The sequence below is a fragment of the Lissotriton helveticus genome, chromosome 6, assembly GCF_964261635.1.
Source record: "Lissotriton helveticus chromosome 6, aLisHel1.1, whole genome shotgun sequence".
Classification (NCBI taxonomy): Eukaryota; Metazoa; Chordata; class Amphibia; order Caudata; family Salamandridae; genus Lissotriton; species Lissotriton helveticus.
In genome coordinates, this window is record NC_136067.1 from 1,151,683,070 (window position 1) to 1,151,706,116 (window position 23,047).

Genomic DNA, 23,047 nt, shown 5'->3' on the forward strand with positions numbered 1-23,047 from the left:
TCGACGATATAGACATCGGGGTCAACGGGCCCCATCGGCGTCGGGTCCGGCGTCGGCCGACGCCGGTCCGGCTCCGAGTCCGGAGTCGGGGAGGAAAGGGGGGTGGCGCCGCGCGGCGTCGGTGCCGGGGACCCGACGCCGGCCGGAGCCGACGGCGGAGTCGCTGCACCACGCGGGGGCGGTACCACGGGTTGGCCCACAGGAACCGACGCCGGAGAGGCCGGAAGACCAGCCGGCGACGAACCAGAGGGAACCAGCGGCGCCGGGGCCGGAGCCACCGGCGGCGCCGGGGCAGGAGCACCCGAACCGCTCGGGCCCCCAGACGGGACCGACGGGCCCGCAGGCGCCGAAGGCCCCGCCGGAGAAGACCTCGCCCTCATAGCAATGAGGAAGGCCTCGATCTCCTCACGCGACGCGCCTTCCCCAGGGACCGACAGGTGTGGGGTAGACGGCGTCGGCGACCCATGCGGGACCGCGGGGTCACCCGAGCCCCCGGCCGCAGCACGCGGGCGTCGGGGGGAGTCGGGGGTGCGATGGCGACGCCCCGACTTCTTGTGCTTACCTGACGAGCCGGAGGAATGGTGGCGACTCCCGGAGCGCCCATGGCGGCTCCGCGACCGTTCCCTCGACCGCTCCCTCGACCTCCGACCGGACCGGGACCGCTCTCGACGCGGGGCCGACAACCGGAGCTCGAGAAGCTTGCGGGACCGCTCCCGCCTAGCTTTTCCAGTCAAGGCCCGACAGTCGACGCAGGACTCCACGTCGTGGTCCGCGCCCAGACACCGGAGGCAGAGTCGATGGTGGTCGGTGACCGACATCATGCGGTCGCACTCGTCACAACTCTTGAAACCGGGCATCCTACCGGCACCGTAAAGATCAATCAGTTAACAAAAAACTTGGTCAAAAGACCGGAGTACTGCTCTTCGGATCTGCGCTAACTGGCGCGGAAAAAAGAAGAACTGACGTCAGCGCGCGGAGGCGGCGTCTATATACTCCAGCGACGTCATCACGGCGCACGACGCCGACGACGCGGAGCCGCAGGGGACGCCTGCAGACGACGCCTACCGACGCGCAGGGGTACTGCTACGCAAAAGTTTCCGGATCCAGACTGACGCCTGGGGATATTCTAAGGTAAGGAATCTAATACTAACCTGTTTCTTTCAGATGCACTTGATCTTCTTCAGAAATCTGGGCAGAAGTGGTATATGCAGAAAGGCGTATAGAAGACCGCAACTCCACTCGCAACGAAAAGCATTGACTAGAGAGTGCCGCCTTAGAAATTCCAAAATGCACAATTGCTGACATTGTGTGTTCTCTTCGGTGGCGAATAGATCTAACCAACGCTCTTCCCACTGCTGAAAGAGACCTTGCACCACCTCCGAGTGAAGACGCCATTTGTGATCCATCATGCACCTGCGGCTGAGTTTGTCCGCCCTGGCATTCAGTGAACCTGCCTGGTGTTGAACCAACAGGGATATGCCCTGGTGTTCCAGCCATGTCCCGCCTTGTTTGTTGCAGTACCACATGGTGGTAGTGTTTTCCGTAAATACCTGCACTACTCTTCCCCGGACAGAGGGAAAGGAATGCTTTGAGCGCAAGACGGATCGCCAGAAGCTCCAGAAGGTTGATGTGGGGCCCGGACTCCACCGGAGACCAAAGGCCTATAATCTCCGCCTCTCCCATGTGACAGCCCCACCCCAGAAGGGATGTGTCTGTCACCACGGTGTGCTCTGGTTGGGGAAGGAAGAGGGATCTGCTGGTGACCCAATCCTGGTTCGTGAGCCACCACTGCAACTGTTGCGCAGGGACCACTAAGAGCTAGATGCAATCGGACAGATTCCACTGATGTTTCGTCCACTGGAACTTCAGGTCCCCCTGCAGAGCCCGCATATCTCACCTGGCATGATCGACCAGCAGGATGCAGGAGACCATGAGACCCAGCAGCCTCAGAGTCATCATGACCGAAACCCGGGTTACAGGCTGAAAGATCAGAACCATAGACCGAATATCCCGAACTCGCTGTTTGGGAGGATAAGCCTGAAACTGCGTCATGTCCAGACCTGCTCCGATGAAGAGGAGCTTCTGAGAGGGAGTCAGTTGTGACTTCGGCACGTTGACAGAGAACACCAGCGAATGCAGGAGGTCTGCCGTAGTCTACAGGTGGGAGACGACAGCCTGGGGCGAGCCTGCCTTTAACAGCCAGTCATCGAGATAGGGGAAGACTGGAACCCCTGATCTGCACAGATGAGCTGCGAAGGCCAAAGGGGAGCATGATAAACTGAAAGTGCTTGTGGCCTTCTGTGAACCGTAGGTAACACCGGTGGGCCGGCAGGACGGGGATGTGAAAATAAGCGCCCTGCAAGTCCAACGCTACCATCCAGTCTCCAGGGTCGAGGGCACACAGGACCTGAGCTAGCGTCAACATTTTGAACTTCTCCTTTTGGAGGAAGCAGTTGACATTCCAAGATAGGACGCAGGCATTTGTCCTTCTTGGGTACCGGGAAGCACTGAGAGTAGAAACCAGGACCTACTTCTGGCACAGTGACTCCTTAGATAGCTCCCTTGGCCAAGAGAGTCATAACTTCCTCCCGGAGAAGGGCCAAGTGATCCTCCGACATGTGATGGAGTGTTGGTGGCATGGAGGATGGGGTAGTCTTGAAGGGGAGGGAGTAGCCCCTTCGAACAATTTGCAGAACCCACCTGTTTGACGTGATGTAGAGCCAGTGGGGGAGGTGGTGGCAAATCCTGCCATCCACTGGCAACAGGTGGCCCTGAAAGGTTGGACTAGGAAGGTTTGGAGGCTACTGCAGAGGGGCATTGGTGGACTGGCCCACCTGCTGGCCCCCAGACCAACGACTCCGGCCGCGCAGGGGCTGGGTAGATTGTGCAGGTCTGTGGCTCTGGGTGGAACGTGGTGGGGTACATCTTTCGTAGCCACGAAAGGGGCGAAAGGCAGACTGCATGGGGCGAGAGGTAGCAGCGAGATCCAAGGATCTGGCCGTAGCCCTAGAGTCCTTGAAACGCTCGAGCGCATTGTCCACCTTGTCGCCAAACAGGCGACAGCCATCAAAGGGCATGTCCAGAAGGGTCGAATGAAAATTCCCAGAGAAGCCAGTGGACCTCAGCCAGGGGAAGCGCCTCAGGGCTACTGACGTTGAAATCGTCCTATCCAGCAAGTCGGCGGTATCCAGCCCACAACGGATGGTGAACTTTGCTGCTTCTCTACCCTATGTTACATCGCGGGTGAGCATGGCCCGGGCCTCTGCAAGGCAATGTGGGTGGGAGCACTTGCACAACCATGTCCCACACAAGGTGTGTGTAACGGCCCAAGAGACATGCGGTGTTCACCGACTGTAGTCCTAAGCTGGGGGAAGAAAACATATTCTTCCCAAGATGGTCCAGCTTCTTAGATTCCCAATCTGGGGGCAGTATCTGCACCTCTGTATATTGAGGCTTGGACCACCAAGATCTCTGGGGTAGGGTGTTGGGAAAGGAAAAGTGGGTCACCTGGGGCTGGGCGGTGGCACTGGGCAATCATCCTATCCACAGGAGACCCTGTGCTGGGCTTGGACCAAATGCCCAGAAGGATGTCAGTGAGGGCCTCAATAAAAGGGAGCAGGGGCTCCGAAGAGGCACTTGCCGGCTGAAGCACCTCAGTCAGGAGGTTAGTCCTGACTGCCAATGAAGGAAGCTCAAGGTCCAAGGCCTTAGCCGCCCTATGCAACACCACACCTTAGGAGGCTCCCTCCTCTGTGGCCACGGTAGGGGCAGAAAGCATACCAAGGTCTGGGGAGGTATTAAGACCACTGGCATCACCCAAATCTTCTCGCCAGTCCGGCTCCTCAAGTTGGTCTGCTAGAGGGTCACCAGACCCCTCCCAGTCCGCCTCACCCTCCTCTGGTTACCCTTCAGGGTGGTAGAGAATGCCAGGGATGAACAGCGGTACAAATGTTCGCACCGGTACCGACGTAGGTCGACGTCAGTCTGGCGCCGTGTCCAAGTTGGGGGTGATGAAAGGGTTGACGCCGGCTGGGGGCGCAGCCGGCGCCAGGGGTGTCGCCACTCGGACGGCGCCAGGGAAGGTACTGTGAGGTCGACCAGCATTCATCCGGATCCAGTCCTGGATCCACGGGGGCACGGCGGCGCTGAGGCTGGAAAAGCCGGCATCGAAGGCCTAGAGCACCCAGCCAAGTCTGCGGGGTCCCAAGGCGCGCCACTGGATTCGGGCTGCCCAAAGATGGAGTGGAGCGCTTAGTAAAAGGCACAAAGCTGGGCAGTGGATGCTCCAGCTCCCGACAAGGGAGGGAAGCATGGAGTCGTCCCAGCGGGCTTTGAAATCAGCAACGGACGATATTTGTGACTTTGTTTTTTCATTATGGTCTCTATTTGCCTGTATGTGGCATGGTTGGGTATCTCTTTTGGCTACCTTGTATTGCATACCTGCTACTTTCTTCCTACGGATTCATTGCTCCAAATTCATTTATTCCTTCTGCGGTCTGGAGACGTTTTTCCACGTCACCTGGTTGCTTCAATTTGCAACATGTGTGATCAAGTTTTACTGCACTTGCAGTTCAGCACTGCAGTGTCTTCTGGGGTTTCCTTCGGTTGCACCCCTTTTCCTTATTATGTTACCTCCCTTTATGGTGGTTTCCATGCACCCTTCTCTCCCCTTCATTGTGGATATAGTTTTTTTTTTCTATGCACTGCACTACTTCATTTGCTATGTTGTAATTTCGGTGCATTGAGGCGTAATTCCTGTCATTATTCCATATTATCTGCATATTATTACTTGAGGTGGAGTAGTATTCTCATGCGCTATTCCATTTTTTCAAAGTGGATACAGCGGAAAGCTAGATACCATTTGTGTATCTTAATGGGATCCCATGTCTGTACATTTCCAAATACATGTAAATTACAATGGATTGTTTAAAGCTATTTATTATATTTATGGCCGCTTCTAATGGATAGTTATTGCAATTGTTTCCCTCCGCTATCATGATTACTCCACGATATTAGGAGATTGTTCAGTACCTTTTCATAGGTTCTCTGTGTTCCACATGTTCTATTCAGAGCCCTAGATTCACCCTATGATCGCTGTGAGAAGCTGGCTTGGTATATGGTGTACGCTTACGTAAGTGGGCACCTTGTACCAATCCAGACAACCCTTATGGTGATTTTAGTGGTCTTAGACAACCTTAGAAAGCTCTCTAAGTGGTAGCTGTGGAGAGCAGCCTTCAGGCTTAGTCCAGAAGGAGTGTAAAGCAGCATGTTTTACCAGAACATAATCTTATAAATATAGATTAGGTGAAAAAGAACATCACAGTGTCTTTATGAAAATATGTATTTATTATAAGACACTCACTAACACATACAACTATCTCCTAGCCGGAGATATACACATTGTACACAATACTCTTCAACAGAAACAGGTAATTAGCATGTGATACACAGTGATCACCAGGATGAGACCAATCCATATACTAACATAGTGGTAAGCAAACCACTACTCGAGTCAAGACTATGCCCAGAAGACATAGAAGTGCTGGGGACCCAAGGAACCACCCATGGTAAGTAACCAGGAACCCCATGGAGGCCGTATGCAGAGTGTGAACACGACCGCGGGCTCAATACAAGTCTATGGATTAATGCGGCTGTAATAATAAAGAAGAAGGACCCTTCCCAGTGAAGAAACCCCGTGGAAGACCGAAGGTTGGAGAGCCACCCCACCCTTGGATACTCTAAGTACCAGGATACCTACACAAGAGAAGTTGGGTGCATAGGTGTGAAGTGGTGTCGGAAACCGCTGTCGAACCAAATGGAGGACTTCAGGAAGATGCTGCTGCTGGGGAAGGTGAAAGTGTCCAGTGGGATCCAAAGGAGGATTAAAGTTGAGAAGTACCTGCAACCAGAGGAGACACAGTCTTTGCCACTCAGAAGTGACCAGGAGGTAGGTAGACAAATGCCCGCCGTTGTCGAGTGTTTCAGGAGAGATGACAGTGAACTTGGAGCTGCAGCTGTGAGGACCAGGCGATGCTGTGGAAGACCAGGAGCCGTTCATGAGCTATCCCACATTGGATGTCAAGAGTTGAGGGGTCGGTGTCTGTCGGGAACACCAACAAGCCTTGGCAACTGCAAACAATGTGAAAAGCGAAGAAGATGCAGTGTTGCAACCAGCAAGGTCCAGGTGACTCACCACAAGCAGTGCAGTCAGGGCAAGCCTGAGCAATCAGATGAGCCCACAGAAATCAAAGAAGACCCTCAAGAGGACCCACAGGCCGGAGGTACTGGAGTCGTGAAAGGGCCTCGAGTAGCTCACCAAAAAGGCAGTCCCACGGAGCAAGTGATGAGGGGAGGACGAAGATTTTGGTCAAAGGAGATGCTTGCGGTGGGGGATACTTGGAGCCTGAAGATCTTGATGGGAGGAAGCCAACAAACCTTTGCAACTGCAAGTCGACAAGGTGCACAGGGGTTCGGTTCCTGTGGCTCCAACAAGGGATAATGGCCTCAAACTTGGTGAAAAGACAGGCAGGCCTCGAGGGATGTGAAGAACCACCACCTGTGGATCTGAGCCTTTCGGAATCCGTAGAGGCCCAGCATCAGCAGACCGGTCAGCTTCGTTGCGGTGCCTGCAGATGCAGGGAAGTGACTCCTTCACTTCGAGGGAGATTCCTTCAGGTATCGTGGATGCCCACCGGCCTTGAAAGGTTCCCGTATGGTGCACAGGCATGGATGTTGCAGCAGACAAGCAGGCGACGAGATCAGGAGCAGCAAGAGTCTTCCCAGTTGCAGCCTTGATGCCCAGAGCAAAGTCCAGCAAAGTCCAGAGTGCCCCGACAGTTGAAGAAGTAGCATCTTGCAAATTAATCTTGTCCCACGACGAATCTAGGGACCCACCATCAGGTAAGCCCTTAAGTACCCTAAGGAAAGGGATGACAATTCAGGACTCCCTCCTAGGGGAGGGATTGGACAGTGGGGAGGATACTACCAAGTCCTTTGTCCAGTTTTGGGCCATAGTGGGATGTAACGGCTCCCTGAGCTGGTTTGAACTGGACTATGCAAGGAGGGCACCGAATGTGACCTTCAAGCAGACTGAGTGGCTGTATCAAGTGATCCCACCCGGCCCCAATACACTAAACCCTGTCTTGAAGGTGACCACATCTCCCTGTGACAGGATGAACAAGTTTCTTACCTTCGGTATTATGTATCGGTAAGAGACATATATTAGTTATAGATTCTTTATCTTAGAATTACCGCCAGGCGTCAGACTGGATCCAGAGAATGTTTTCCTGAGTGGTACCCCTGAGCATCGGTAGGTGGCGTTGGTCGACTCGGCATCCGTCGTCAGCGTCAGAATGACGTTGCAGTGTCTACTTAGACACCGCCCCTGCACCCGTACGTCAGTTCTGACATGACTTTCCGCGCCAGAAGCGCAGAGCCATGAAAGACACTGACTACTGATGTGCCATAATAGCGCCCTGCAAGGGAGTCCCTATCCCTAGAAGTCAGTTCGCAGAGTGGGGAGGATAGGTGGGGCGGAGAGAATCTATAACTAATATATGTCTCTTACAGATACATCGTTACCGAAGGTAAGTAACTTGTTCATCTAAAAGAGACTATTAGTTATAGATTCCTTCCTTGGAATAGAAACCCTAGCAATACCAATCCCGAAGCAGGTACTGCAAATCAAGTTCACACAAGAAAGTCCTAGAGGATAAAATGGGCAAAGTAGCCATCCCTCCAGACTTTACTATCCAGGCAGTAATTTCTAGTGAACATGTGCTTAGAAGTCCACGTGGCCGCCTGGCAGACGGCAATGAGTGGGACTCCATGTGACAAAGCAGTAGTTGCAGCCATAGCTCTAGTGAAATGAGCTTGCAGCCCCACTGGAAATTCCTTTTTTAGCTAAAGAGTAACAAATCTTTCTACAAAGGATGACCCATCAAGAGATGGTACGCTTTTGCACAGCCCAACCTTTCTTGGCCCCAGATACCCAACAAAAAATTGATTGTCCACCCGGAAATCCTTTGTGCGGTCAAGGTAGAAAAACAGCGCAAGTTTCGGGTCCAGACGCTGGAGTCTTTCCTCCTGCTTGGAAGGGTGCGGAGGCGGGAAAAAGGTGGGCAGAGTGATAGTCTGTCCGATTTGATAAGGAGTGATAATTTTAGGTAGGAACAAGGGTCTTGTTCGAAGCACCACTTTGTCCGGATGCACTGAAAAGAAAGGGGGCTTAGACGAAAGAACCTGAAGCTCACTCACTCTGCAAGCAGAGGTGATGGCAACAAGAAAAACAGTCATCAATGTGAGAAGCCTAAGAGGACAGTTGTGATGAGGCTCGAAGGGAGCGCACGCAAGGTAAGTTAAAACACGGTTCACGTCCCACTGAGGCATTATAAAAGGAGATGGAGGAAAGAGATGAATAATGCCTTTAAAGAACCTATTTACATCTGGGGACTTGAACGAAGAGGGCTGATCTGGTAGCCGCAGAAATGGCTGACAGATAGACTTTAAGAGGGCCCAGAGCCGAACCCTGCTGGGCCAAAGAGAGAAGAAACAAAAGAACCTCAGAAAGAGGGGCAGAAAGGGGATCCACAGCCTTTGCTGTGCACCATGCCACAAACATGTTCCATCAACAGGCGTATACTGTCTTAGTGGAGGGACCAATGGCTTCCAAATTGACATTACACACTTTGGGTGGAAGGTCAAAAGCTGTCAACTGTCGCTGCTCAATCTCCAAGCAAGGAGGTGGAGGTAGGACAGGTTCAGGTTGAGAACCGTCCCCTGCTGCTGTGACAGAAGATCCTCCTGAAGGGGAAGTCCGATCGGAGGATCGATGGCCATGCTCAGGAGCTCGAGGTACTAGACTCTTCATGCCCAGTCAGGTGCCACAAGAGTGAAGTTGGGACTGCTCACGCTTGATCTTCTTCAGCACTCGGGGCAGAAGTGGTACAGGCAGAAAGGCCTACAGGAGGCCGCAGTTCCACTTGAGACAAAAAGCGTCGCTGAGCGAGTGGCGCCTTGGAAAATCCAATGCGCAGAATTGCTGTCATTGCAAGTTCTCTTCTGTGGCAAATAGAACTAACCAAGGCTCTCCCCACAGCTGAACGATGCGTTGGACCACCTCTGAGTGAAGATGCCTATTGTGATCCAACAAGCACCGACAGCTGAGTTAGCCCACCCTGGCATTCGAGGTACCTGCCAGGTGTTGAACCTCCAGGGTTTTGCCCTGACGTTTCAGCCATGTCCAAAGGCGAAGAAGTTTTTGACATAGGGTACACAACCCCACCTGCCCCGTTTGTTGCAGTACCACATGGCGGAGGTGTTGTTCGTGAACCCCTGCACTGCCTTACCCTTGAGGGAGGGAAGGAATGCTTTCAGTGCCAGGCGAATCGCCCAAAGCTCCAACAGGTTGATATGGAGCACGGACTCCACCGGAGACCAGATTCCTCTGATCTCCACCTCTCCCAGGTGGCCGCCCCATCCCAGAAGTGATGCATCGGTCACCACCAAGAGATATGATTGAGGAAGGGAGAGGGATCTGCCTCTGACCCAATCCTGGTACATTAACCACCACCGCAGTTGTTGCGCAGTTACCTCCAACATCTGAATGTAATCGGAAAAATTCCCCCAATGCTGCGACAACTGGAACTTCAGGTCCCACTGCAGAGCCCGCATATGCCATCTGGCATGATCCACCAGCAGGATGCAGGAGGCCATGAGGCCCAGCAGCCTTAGGGTCAGTCTCACCAAAATCCGGGATAGAGGCTGAAACATTGGTATCTTGGCCCGAATATCCCAAACTCGCTGTTCAGGAGGATAGGCCCAAAACCTCACTCTGTCTAGAACAGCCCTGATGAAAAGAAGGGACTGAAAGGGAATCAGGTGTGACTTTGGCACATTGAAAGTGAACCCCAGCGAATGCAGGAGGTCCGCCGTAGTCCAGAGATGGGAGACGACAGCCTGGGACGAGCCTGCCTTCCAAAGCCAGTCATCGAGATAGGATAAGACAGGAACTCCTGATTGGCGCAGGTGAGCTGTGACCACCACTATCACCTTGGTGAACACTGAGGGGCGCAGGTAAGGCCAAAGGGGAGAACGGTGAACTGAAAATACTCATTTCCTACCGTGAACCTCAGGTAGCGTCTGTGGGCTGGCAGGACGGGGATTTGGAAATAGGCATCCTGCAAGACCAACGCCACCATCCAGTCTCCAGGGTGGAGGGCAGACATGACCTGAGCCAACGTGAGCATTTTGAACTTCTCCTTCCAGAAGAAGAGGTTGAGGGTCCTGAGATCCAAGATAGGACGCAGGCCTTTGTCCTTCTTGGGCACCAGAAAGTAGTGGGAATAGCAACCACAACCTAGTTCTGGCGCATGAACCCTTTTGATAGCTCCCTTGGTCAAGAGAGGTGGAACTTCCTGGCGGAGATGCGCCCAAGGATCCTCCGACATGCGGTCGAGAGACGGTGACATGGAGGGAGGGATAATCTTGAAGGGGAGGGAGTAGCCCCTTCAGACTATATGGAAAACTCACCTGTCTGATGAGATGTATTGCCAGTGGGGGAGGTGATGGCAAATCATGCCACCCACTGGCCATTGAAGGGCATGAAAGGACAGACTAGGAGGGTTTGGAGGCTGCTGCCGGGGACGAAAGGGGGGACTGGCCCACACGCTGGCTCCCAGACCCATGTCACTGGGTCCCACATCCGTGGCCACGCAGAGGCTGGGCAGCATGCATGGACCGTGGCTAGACTGGGCCGGACGTGGTGGGGTGCCCCTTCCATAGCCACGAAAGAGTGAAAGGCAGATTGTGGTGGATGGGAGGGCGCAGCAAGACCTAAGGATCTGCCGTAGTGCAAGAATCCTTACAGCGCTCCAGAGCAGAGTCCGCCTTGTCACCAAAAAGGTGACAGCCATTGAAGGGCATGTCCAGCAAGGCTGATTGAACATCCCCCAAAAACCTGACGTCCTCCACCAGGCGTAGCGCCTAAGGGCTACCGATGTGGCAAACGTTCTGCCCAGTGAGTCGGTGGTATCCAGTTCACAGCGAATCGTGAATTTTGCTGCATCTATCCCATCTGCAACGGCTTGGTAGAGAACAGCCTGGGTCTCCTTTGGGCACTGAGGCAGCACTTGTGCAACCGTATTCCAGATTGTATGGGAGTATTGGCCCAAGAGGCATGCAGAATTTACGGACCGTAGTGCCAAGGTGGAGAAAGAGAAAATGTGCTTCCCAAGATGATCAAGCTTCTTGGATTCCATGTCTGGAGGGGCAGAAGGGAATGTGCCCTTAGAAGAATAAGCCTGGACCACCAAGCTCTCAGGGGAAGGGTCTTGGGTGCGGAAAATGGGATTACCTGGGGCCGGGTGGTGGGCAATCATCCGTTTCACAGCAGCCCCTGTGCTGGGCTTGGACCAAGTGCCCAGAAGGATGTCCGCAAAGGCATCATTGAAGAGCAAGAGGGGTTCCGAGGAAGTTGCCGCAGGTTGAAGGACCTCCGCCAGGAGATTAGTCCTGACTGCCACTGTAGGGAGCTCCAGGCCCAAGGCGTTGGCTGTCCTACGCATCACCACAGCATAGGAGGCTCCCTCCTCCATAACCACAGTAGGGGGAGAAAGCATGCCAAGGTCTGAGGAAGTGTCCAGACCACTGGCATCACCCAATTCCTCTCGCCAGTCTGGCTCTACTGGCAAGTCTGTCAAAGGGTCCGAGGTCTTTCCTAGTCCTCATCACCACCTTCAGGGTTATAGGGCACACCTGGGATGAACAAGGGGAAAAAAGTACCCTCCGGCGTCGGATCTGTTGTCTGGCTACAGGTCAATCTTGGGGATGAGGATGGGGACGGAGTCGGTTGGGGCGAACGGCAGACGCTGGGGGTGTCGTCACCTGGGAAGGTCGAGTAAGGTTGACCGGTGTCCATCTTAATCTAGGCCTGGATCCACGGGGACCCTCCGATGCCGGGGCCAGAGCCGCCGGCATCGAAGGCCCAGGGTCCCCAACCGACTGGAGGGCTTCGTAGAACATACGAAGCTGGGCAGGGGACACTCTAGCTCCTGGAGAGGGGAGGAGGTGGAGCCTTAGTGCGACGACGCTCTAAAAAATAAGTTGATAAAAGTTGAAAAAAGTTTAGTCAAATAGTGACTAAGGGGCAAGCTCTCTACGGATCTGCGCTACGCTGGCACGGAAAAAGAAAGAACTGACATCAGCCTGCAAGAGCGGCATCTAAGTAGGCACCGAAACATCATCCTGGCGACCACGACGTAGACGATGGGCACAGAGTCAACCAACGCCCCCTACTGACGCGCATGGGTACTGCTGAGGAAAAAATTCTCCGGATCAAGTTGACGCCTGAGGGTAATTCTAAGGTAAGGAATCTATAACTAATAGTCTCTTTTAGATATCAATTGCTCTGCCTTCCCCTGCTCAAGCTTGGGTCAACAGCAGGAGGGCAGAATCATGTCTCTGGTCGGCAGCAGCCATGTTGTCCTGTCTGGTTCTAGAAGACAGGGAGCACTGAGGGCCTCCTGGAGGAGCTTTACAGTGCATGGAACCATACCTCCCACACAGTTTTGGTGTGGGGGTATGATTCCAACATGTTTGATACCCAACATGATAGCGTTCGTTACAGCCAGTTTAGAAACGCAAAATGAACAATTGATGGAAAGAATGCAGAACAATGTTATACATGTACCCCAGTACAGAGATAGGTTAAGTGCAATGACCCTAGATATAGGTAAACCTATATCTTTCGTAATTGGTGCTAGCACCAGCTTACACAGGCTGCAATAGCAGGTCCGTAGTTACAGTTTGATTGGTCTGCTTCAGACGATGGGGGACCCCTGGTGTACCTATGCCCTGGGTACCTCAATACCATTTACAAGGGACTGATAAGGGTACACCAGTGTCCAATCAGGGATGTACCTAAGTACTTACCATACCAATTTAGAGGAGAAAGCACAGGGACTGCGGTCCTGATTAGCAGGATCCCAGTCAGACTAGTCAGAAACAGCATAACACCAGGCAAAATGTGGGGGTAACCATAAAATAAGATCCTACTTTGATACAATTGCTATGGCCTTATTAGGCCCATTACTGGCATTTCTTCTTGCCACGGATAATATCACTTTACAATGTGGGTGTTATCTTGCCTACATGTGGTTGTTTCAGTTGTGGTCACCTGATATGTGGTCAGATGCTGTTGAGGTCGAAATGTCTTGTTTTTCCCTGTTGTTTCCATGACAGGTCAACAGGCATGCTGTTCCCATGCTTTTTGATGTACAATTCTTCAGCATTCGGGGCTTGTGGTGATTAAGTTACTGTGCGTTGGATTTTTGATTGAGTGTGATATTCTCCTCAGTCGTCCTTTTCCCCAGTCTTATAGTTTCTGACCGGGTTCATATTACTTGTACATTCTTTGTAGTCTCAGTCCGCAGTCCGTAGATCGCATGGCTTACGTATCTGATTCTAAGTAAGGAATCTGCAGCTAGATGTCTATCGGATGAACAAGTTAATTACCTTCGGTAATGGTGTATCTGGTAGACAGGATCTAGTCGCAGATTCCTTACGCCCCTCCCATACTCCCCGCACTGCAAACTATTTTTTCTTTTTTCTTTATTTATAGTGAGTCTGAGTTTGGGATGTCCTACTTGTAGTCATTCTTGTTGTGTTGTAGACTCATGAAATATCCTTCCTGGGAACATCCTGCTTGTGTTGCAGGTTCGTTCCTGCTTCATTTCTGCATTTTTCTCCATTCAGTATGGGGCTACCTTGGTGGCTATGTCTATATCTTGGAGGAGCAGGACATTGTTATTCCTGCTTTCTGCCATGAGTCTTTTCAGACTCATGCTTTCTTGTCTGATTCCTTCTTTCCTTTGCATTCAACAATAAGTGACAAATGGTGTCTATTGTATTGGCACACTGTTTCAATAGGCAGTTTCGGAATGTGGCTTCACGTTTTGAGCGCTGACTATAGTAACGAAGAAACTGATGTCAGAGCGTTAGCGGAGGGATGTATGGACTCCCCTGACATCGCCGCGGAGTTGCTCGACGCCCTCTGCCGGCGCACAGACGTACTATGGGAAAATAGTTTCCGGATCCAGCGTGGTGCCTGGGGAGGATTCTAAGTAAGAAATCTGCGGCTAGATCCTTTCTCTACCAGATACATTGTTACCGAAGTTGAGTAACTTATTCTTTTCTCCTAATATTATGTCAGCAAAACTATCCATTTATCAACCAACCAGGCCTCCCCTTTCAAAGCCATCTCAACAATTTATTCGCTCAAAAACCAGTACTAAAATATTTAGGATTCCCTACGACGTTCTGGTTCCAGATGGCTCAACACTGGAACACTGTCCCTGTATACTCGCATTTGCAAGAGGACCTCCTGAATCTGGAGTCAGCTCAATAAGTGGCTTTTTCAATTTATAACCTGGTATGATTGAGTGAGCTTCTGTATATCAGAACCAGGCTACGCTTGGGGCAACAGTGCACTTAATAAAACCAAAAAGTTAACATAACATATACCTTATAGTTGTTAATGTAACGATCTTCTTTTTCTTTGCTCTGCACAGCAATAGGCTTTGCAAGATTTCTGTAACGGAAGAACAAAACATAACTTTTTTTTTTAGTTATAGAGTTTTTTTTATGGCCACACATGTTGTTTTGCAGTAACTTAGATGGGTAAGTGAGAAACAGAGACAGAACAAAATTACCCTTTTCACTGAATATACTTAATAATAGTTTAGCAAGTACTTATCTGAAACGTGTTTAAAGCACCATTATGAAAGTAAAATATTTCCATTTTGAGGCCAATTTGAAACATGGACACTGAGAAGTTGGCCTGGCATATGAGGTCCACTATTCTAGTGGGCACCTTGCATCAGTTCAAACAACCCTTATTGATGGTAGGTTTAGACAACCTTTATAGAAAGCTATCCTAGTGGTAGCTGTGGAGAGCAGCCTTCAGGCTAAGTCTTGAAGAAATGTAAAGCAGCTTGTTTTACCAGTCTATAATCTCTTGAATGATCAAATGAAAGCGCACTACACCAGGTATATATATAAAATATATGTATTTATTCTAAACACATACCCTCTAGTCTCTTTATGAGGCTAGAGGCAAAAGTACAATACAAGAACTTAAATAGCACACAGTAAACTAGCACAGTATACGTTTTGCACTAGGGGCCTCGCAAACCAAATACTAAGAAAGTGGTATAAGAACCACGTGAGGGATATAAGTTAGGCCTAGGGCCTGTAGAACCGCTGGGGCAACCAGGAACCACCCAAGGTAGGGATGCAGGAGACCCATGGGGGACGCGTCAGTGTCTAAACACAGCCGCGAATCACCATTGACTTCTATGGCGAAAGTTTAAGTTACAAAGTTTAAGGATACTTCGGAGTGGACTACAGTAAAACCCTTTCAGTACTGGACACTTCGAGAGTCAAGACCCACCGGAGCACCTAAGTACTCATGTTACCTCACCCAGGGAAACAGGGTGCATAGGTGTCTTTTCGTGTCGGGTTTCGTCGTCAATTCCAATGGAGATCTGCAAAGAAGTGCTGCAGGCCTCCAGGAGAAGAGTGTCCGACTGGATCCAAGGGTGGATTGGAGATCTGAAGAACCTGAAAGCAGAGGGGACAGAGTCTGGGTCACTAGCCAGTGACCAGGATGGGGACAAGAAGATGCCAGCCGATATCGGGAGCTTTAAGGTAAAGTAGGTAAAGCTTGACTCTTCAGCCACGAGGTCCAGGAGGCGTCGACGACAACCAGGAGGTGGATTCGAGCTGTGTCACGTCGGATGTCGAGTGCTGCAGCGTCGGTATCCGGATTGGACCCAACAAACCTTGGCAACAGCAACCCACACAAGATGACAAGATTGGCTTCGTGCAGACCAGCAAGGTCTGAGGGACTCACCCTTTGGAGGGGAGTCAAGGCACATCCGGAGCAACCAGGAAAACTCAAGAAACAAAGGAGTGTCCTTTGGGAGCCTTGAAAATGCAGACAGGCAAGATTCTTCTTTGGTGCCTGTTTGAACAGGGGAGTCACTCCTTGACCACAAGGGAGATTTCTTCAGTCTTCCAGTCGATATGGAATGTCGAAGGTCCAAGATTTCTTCTTCAGAGTTTCGTCCAGGGTAATCTAAAGTCCTAGTGACTGGGTTCCTATACTTATACTAAGTTTAGGGGTTGGACTAACTCTAGGATACCACCTATGGGAGGACCTTGGGAGGGGGTGGTTACACCCCTTCCCCTTTGTCCAGTTTCGCAACAGAGCTGGGGCTGAGTGTCCCAGCAACCGGTTTGAACTGGGAAATGCATGGAGCACCTTGTGTGCTCCAGGCAGTGTCTGAAAAGCATTCACTGAATGCAACCCACCCTGCCCCAATACACTAAAGCCTGTCTTGGGAGGCGCTGGCACCTCCCTGGACAGGAAACCTATTGTCCAGGCCTCCCCTGCCGGAGTTTCGTCCAGCAGCAGGAGGTCAGACTCATGTCTGTGGCAGCAGCATCCATTTTGTGATGCTGAGGGTCTTTTAACCCTTTCCATGCGTCGGACGGCCGGGAGCCGTCCGATGACACGGTGAGCGTGTGCGGAGGACGGCTCCCGGCCGTCCTAGCACCAACCCACGAGGGAAGCGCTGGCGCTTCCCCCGTGGGCCGCCCCTAAAGCAGCCCCCACCCGCAAAGACAAGGGAAGCCCTTCCGCTTAGGCCCCCGCACCCCCACCTCATCATGTAATGACGTCAGCGCGCCTCGCGCGCTGGCGTCATTACATGCAACCGGACGCGCTGGAAGCAATTTGCTTCCTGTGCGTCCAGCAGTAAAGAGGTGAGTTTGTTCTCGGTGAGGCTGGGGGAGATTTAAAAAAGGCATCGGAGGAAAGGAAAGTGTTTTCCTTTCCTCCGATATCTTTTTTAAGCATTTCTGCTGCACGTTCGCTCATGAAGCGCGATCGTGCAGCAGTAATGCTTGTTTTCTTTGTTTTTTTAACTTAACCTGTATTTTGGAAAGAGGGGGCTAAAAATAAATACATCTGCAACACACACAAATGTTTAAGGCAAAAGACAGTGAATCTTTTATTTATGGCAATTGATTCTGCAAAAGCCTTCAGCTTCGGAACCAAAAAACCTTTTAAATGAGAAACACTCGAGTGAACACATACCCTGAAGGAAAGGGGATGGGAGGGTGTTAGCAAATATAATCACTACGAAGCATTGGCATTTGATTTTTGTTAAAACGGGCATAAGCTCATAAATTTCACCCAGACTTAGTATGGCTGTGATTGCTTGAGACTAGTGTCCTATGCATCATCTGCTTTACCATTGGCACTGTGGGAAAAAGCACTAAATTTATGAAGGTGAATGTTTGTACCACAACATGTAACAAGATGTAATCTTTTGTTATACACTTAGGCTGAAATAAAATTGTATTCATTTTCTTCCTGGCAAGCTTAATGTAACACAGGGCCAGATATGTAATTAGAAATTATGCTTTATTATTTCAGGCTCTGGATCAAGTTTGATAATTGGCACGTTTTGTGCATTTTTTTTTTTCATGACATTAAATCTTTTGTAAGTGCTGCATGAGTCAGTAAGCCACCAAAAATGTGTCTTAAATCCTTTGCACAAAATGGAGACACTCAAGTTTAACTGGGATTCACTGCCCTGGGAACTGTTTTAGTGTTGAGAAAAGTACAACCTAACATTATAAAGTAGTACTGGCCTCCTCAAATGAATGTGTATTTTTAAGATATTATGTGCAAGTTTATACTGTTGAAAACTGTATATTTTTTTCCTCGGTTCCTAAGAAATGTTTTATAAAGTGGGCTGCAGGGAACACTGAAACAAAGTGAGACGACACTCACCGCTTAGTCTGAGCATTACAGGGCCTTTTGTGTCTGGGAGCGGCCCCTTTGGCAAGGGTCGCTCCCCTTGGGGAAATCAAGATACTCAATAAACAATGTGGACTAGCCCACTATGTGTGCGCGTCTTGCAATTAGTCACTCCCAATGGCCCCATAGGGTGTTGTTAAAACACCCCTCACACACCAACCTGGTTGGTGTCATGCTTCATCATCGGGGTCCCAACCAGGCGGCCGAGTGCCACCTGGTTGTGCTTTGACGCCCGACTACAGCGGAGCGGGTGTGGTGCAACAGTGTGATGTGAGTGAAAGTGAATTTTTTTATAAAAAATACCTCTGGGAATCCTTACCTAGTTTTTTATTATTGGCGGCCCAGGGTATTGTTTTAAAATATGTGGTGCAACTACTACTAGGAATAATTATCCTCTGAGTTGTCTGAAGTGATGCGGTCTACATGTTTCAGCCCTCCAAGGTTATTACTGGGGCTTTCTTCAGGACCAAATGTGAAGTGGTGAGTGGCAAAAAAGTAGCCATGTGATGGTGTTTTTGTCTTACACACGGGCTAAGGTGTGTAGATAAAAATATAATTAAAAAAGGGGTACTTACTGACACTGTCTGGTAGCAGAAAAATGCAATACTACGAAGGAAAATGGCAGTTTTTCGGGGCTCGGGGAGGAGGCATAGCGTGTTGCCAATTTGGTCTTGCTATGTCCTCCGCGGTAAACCTGATTCTGGTCCTCAGGCGTCCCGGCTGGTCACGGCATTGAAAGTAGCACCTCCACCACCACCATCAGAAATCTCAACTCCCCAGTTTGGGACTTCTTTAGTATTAGCAAAAAGGCGGAAAACCTAGTTGTTTGCTCGATTTGTAAAACTGTAGTTAGTCGGGGTAAGCTTGGTACCAACTATGGTACCGGAGGCCAGAGAGGTCATCTCCAAAAACACCACACTATCCAGTGGGAGGCGCACCTAAGTAAGATCCGGGAAGCCAAAAGTACAACAAATCCAAATGTATCCCTTGATATTGCATCTGATGATGACGAGAGGCTGATCGTGCAGAGGGGAGGTGAAGAAGCGACAGACATTTTTTCTGGTACACACAGTACCCCTGGCAGCAGCACTGCAGTGGTAGCGCCCACACCCTCTACCCCAGCAGCATCTATGAGGCACACTAATAGTCTGGGAGAGACACCAATGCGAAAAACTACTACATCAATGAGCCTAACTGGGTTGAAGTAGTCTGGATCATCATCATCACGAATGAAAACGGTCCAGACCACCATTAAAAGCATGTTTTGGTCGGAGGCGCCATTTGAACGCAACCACCCAACGGCAAGTCTTTATCATGAAATGCTGGCTAAAATGTTAGCGCTGGACCGTCTCCCCTTTTCTTTCGTGGAAGGGGTGGGTTTTCTACAATTTGTGGCAACAGTCTGCCCTAAATGGAAGGTTCCTAGCCGGTTCTATTTTGCCAGAGTTGCGGTTCCAGCACTACATCAAGATGTGCTGGAGGTGATTGGGGCAGCTTTGCAGAAGAGTGCTGTTCACACTATCCACCTGACAACAGACATGTGGACCAGTTGCCAAGCCCTTGATTACATGTGCATCATGAATATTTCGTGAATATTTAACGAATAAACTGTGAGTCGCTAAGTTCACAACACCGAGCTCTGCACCGCTTTAAGTGTTCACTGTGGTGCTTCCTCTCACTGTTTTATTTATCCAGCTTGTCCTCTCATCACACTTTCCCTCTCCATGTGACCCTCCGTTGCTCTTTATTTACTTCGCATATTGTGTTTGGCGCACACCATTAACAATCACCCGCCCACCGGTCATTACACTTGAGCACCCCACACGTTTGAGTCAGTACTAACAGTTTTTATTCTTTTAAGGCCCAGAAGCATCTGAGGAACATGCAACGTGAACGCAGACTGACAGTCAGAGGACTCATCCAGGAGGTGGTAACACGTTGGAATTCAACCTTCTACATGCTTGAGCGTCTTTCTGAGCAGTGCTTGGTAATCAATGAGTATGTCTTTGCACTGGGTTCTACTATGAAAGACATGAGGCTAGAGTTGGAGGAATGGGACCTAGTTAAAAGCCTGACAGACATGCTTCGTCCTTTTGAGGTCTTCACGCGTGAAGTCAGCAGGGAGAACAGTGCTTTGGGCAAAGCTATCCCATTGTTGCGCATGCTAGAGCACCAACTGAAGCCGGTGTCTTCAACGTTCAAAGGTGATACTGACAAGCAAGACGCACATCAGTTGGCTGTGAGCTTATTAATCCACCTAGTTGACAATGAAAGGCTTAAAAAAATACATACAGAACAACATTACATTTGTGCCACTGTTCTGGATCCACAATACAAAAAAGCAGTGGCCAGCAAAGCATTCATTCCTTTTAATGAAGCAGATGTTTCAAAGTACAAACATTGGCTAGCTCGGTCAGCCACTCGGTTCGAAAAAGAGCGGCAGTAAATTGAAGGAACCGGCAGAAGTACTACTGAATCAGCAGGCCATCCGGCATCAAGGTCCACTTCTGTGGCCGAAGGCAGTCACTTTCCCGACACCAGCAACCGTATCATCATCCTCACCTGCACCAGGCCCAGCCATAATATTGTCGGCAGCGGATGGGCTAACTCATCAAGGGTTTGCTCATTCCAGAGTTGATGCAAAGGTAACAGATGGTACGCAAAGTGGAGCACCCCTGGAGAACCTTGAGTGGATGGTGCAGGCCTATCTGGATGACCCAACAGAGGTCTTCTTTAATCAGAACCCATTGCTGTTTTGGTATGCGAAAAGGGGTCAATGGCCACTGATCACCAACCTGGCTCTAAATTATTTGTCTTGCCCACTCGCAAGCGTGTCTTCTGAGCGTGTTTTCAGTGCTGCTGGTGCCATTGTAACTTCAAAAAGGACCCATCTCTCGCCCAAAAATGTGGGAGGTTAACAATGATCAAGATGAATCAGCACTTCATACCACCAGATTACAAAATACGTGAATCCACGCAGGAAGAAGAGGACACCGACTTAGGTGACGGAAGTTCTTCTCTGTTAGCTGACCTACTCCCGTCTCAATTCACGGAGTTTGAGGACGAGCTCTACTTCCCTGACACCTAGGCCTGAAACGGACTTCATTTTTTTTCCGTCCTGACTCCTTATTCACTTTTACTCCTGTGTGTCTTTCTTTGTTTTGCAACCTTTACCACAACAAAACTCTAATCACAACAAATCCATCAGCAGCACTGTCTTCGTCTTATTTCCTTATTGAAGGTGCCGCTGTCTGCAATCCTGAAGTTCACAAGTTCACAACTCAGTCATGCTCCACTATCCTCCTCCTCCAGACTCCCCCCTATCCATTTCCCTCAAGGCATATGGCTGGATTACGCAGAATGAAGAAACTGTCGCTTCGTAGACGAGTCCCCTCAAAAGAAGTGGGGCTGGAATTACTGACTATATGCTGATGGCTGACAGTTACTTCTGAAATTGACACGAGAGACTGCCCTGTGGGCCTCCACTTTAAGAACAAGATGCGGACAAAAAGTGGAACAGGTAATGAATAATGAGATGGCATTCACTGCAGTGGACAGCACTGGCTGTCTGGCTCTGATAAAAGCAATTGCTGTTTGTTTGTTGTGCATGAAATGAATCATCATATGTCTCCTGTTATTATTTCATCTTTTACACACTAAATGTAACTCAAGTCTACTCTGAGTTTTTTTACCTTGTTTAATTCAAATTCTTCTACTGCAGGGGCCATTACGTTGCATCTTTTAATATGCAAAATGTCCTTGGACTCAACTGTGTGTGTAGACTGAGACTGCATGAACAACATTGAGTTTGCCAATATTCCATGATGATGATGATGAGTCTTGATGATCAAAGTTACATAATATCTTTTTTCTTTACAGTCACTCACTGGGATGGATGGATCAACATCGTCGGTTTACGGAAGAACTATGGCAATTTCGTGAGTGGTAAACAGGTAAACCAGTTAACAACAACTACAGAAGAACTACATGTCTGTCTAGTCGTGGTATGGAGTGGTCGAGCCAGTGCAGTGTTGTTATGCCAGAGTCCAGACAGCAGTACATGTAAAATTGTGGCTATGTGGCTTGCTGCATACAATTAGATATGCTTTGTCTGTCTGTGTCAAAGAGGTATGCTACATCAGGTTGCTTCACTCAGTGGTGCCTGCCTTGACCGTCTGCATGGCCCTGGCCTGCTGTGTGCTAATTACTATGCTTGAAAAGGAGACTCCGAGTACGCACTTTAGAAATGATGATGCTTGTATGTAATACTGTCGCCTCTGAAACTGAAAGTGTTTTTTTTGCACTACAGCACACCGGACCTTACATTTTTTTCTCTGTGGTGTTTTAATATCACTTCCTGTTTTTCCATCAACAATTACAGGCCGGCTTTTACCCTGTGCGATGGGAAAAAAACGATTAACTCAGGCTTACCATTAGCAATCCGCAATTCCGCATCCGCCAGGCAGGCAGTGGCCAGTGTGTCTGGTCACCAAGATTGATCAACGGAGCGTCAGATGGAACGGAGGAGTACCACGAAGAAGAGGAATGGCTGGATGCATGCAACTTCCCAAATTGAACAGGACAACTACAACATACAGTTATAGTATCCTCTTCACTTCTCCTTATCTTTTAAATAATGTTATTTTTGTGAACTTCTAGGAGTGTGACTCTGTACGTTTGTTTGCTCTCTGCTTCAAATTCATCCCTCCAGCTATTTGATACGTTTATTTGCTATTTTTAAAACTAATTTAATGTGCTACTAAGTGTTTATTCTCTCTGAGGGCAGATGGGCAAGTGAAATTGCGTAATTACTGCAGCCCTGTACTGTCACATTGTTTCTTCATAGTTAGTAAGTTGTAGTAAGTACTACTTTTCAGTAACCTAACCATCCATTTAGCAAACAACTTCATGCATGCAGTAGTGCATGCACTTCCTTTATGTCCCTTAAAATCATCGTATCCAAAGATTTTTTTTCTTCATTTGTTGTTTGTCCATGTTGTGGTTTTTTTTTCCTCTCTCCACAAAACTTTCCCTAAAACCCCCATTCCCATCCAATTTTCAAACCCTAACCCTCTTCCCCCGGGCTATGTGGTTTTCATTGAGGTGTGACTAAATGACAACAATAATTCCACACACTTGCTGGGGAGGATAAGGTCAAAG

At 49.7% G+C, this 23,047-nt stretch overlaps 1 protein-coding gene across 2 annotated transcripts in view; it reads right to left on the minus strand.

Annotated features, from left to right (window-relative positions):
• Positions 1-23,047, minus strand: part of LYST (lysosomal trafficking regulator) — a 3,192,287-nt gene that overhangs the window by 809,824 nt on the left and 2,359,416 nt on the right. For both annotated transcript variants that reach the window (XM_078648813.1, XM_078648812.1), the window contains one exon: positions 14,521-14,587. In XM_078648813.1, the coding sequence (XP_078504939.1) occupies positions 14,521-14,587 (67 nt within the window). The remainder of the gene's footprint in view (positions 1-14,520; positions 14,588-23,047) is intronic.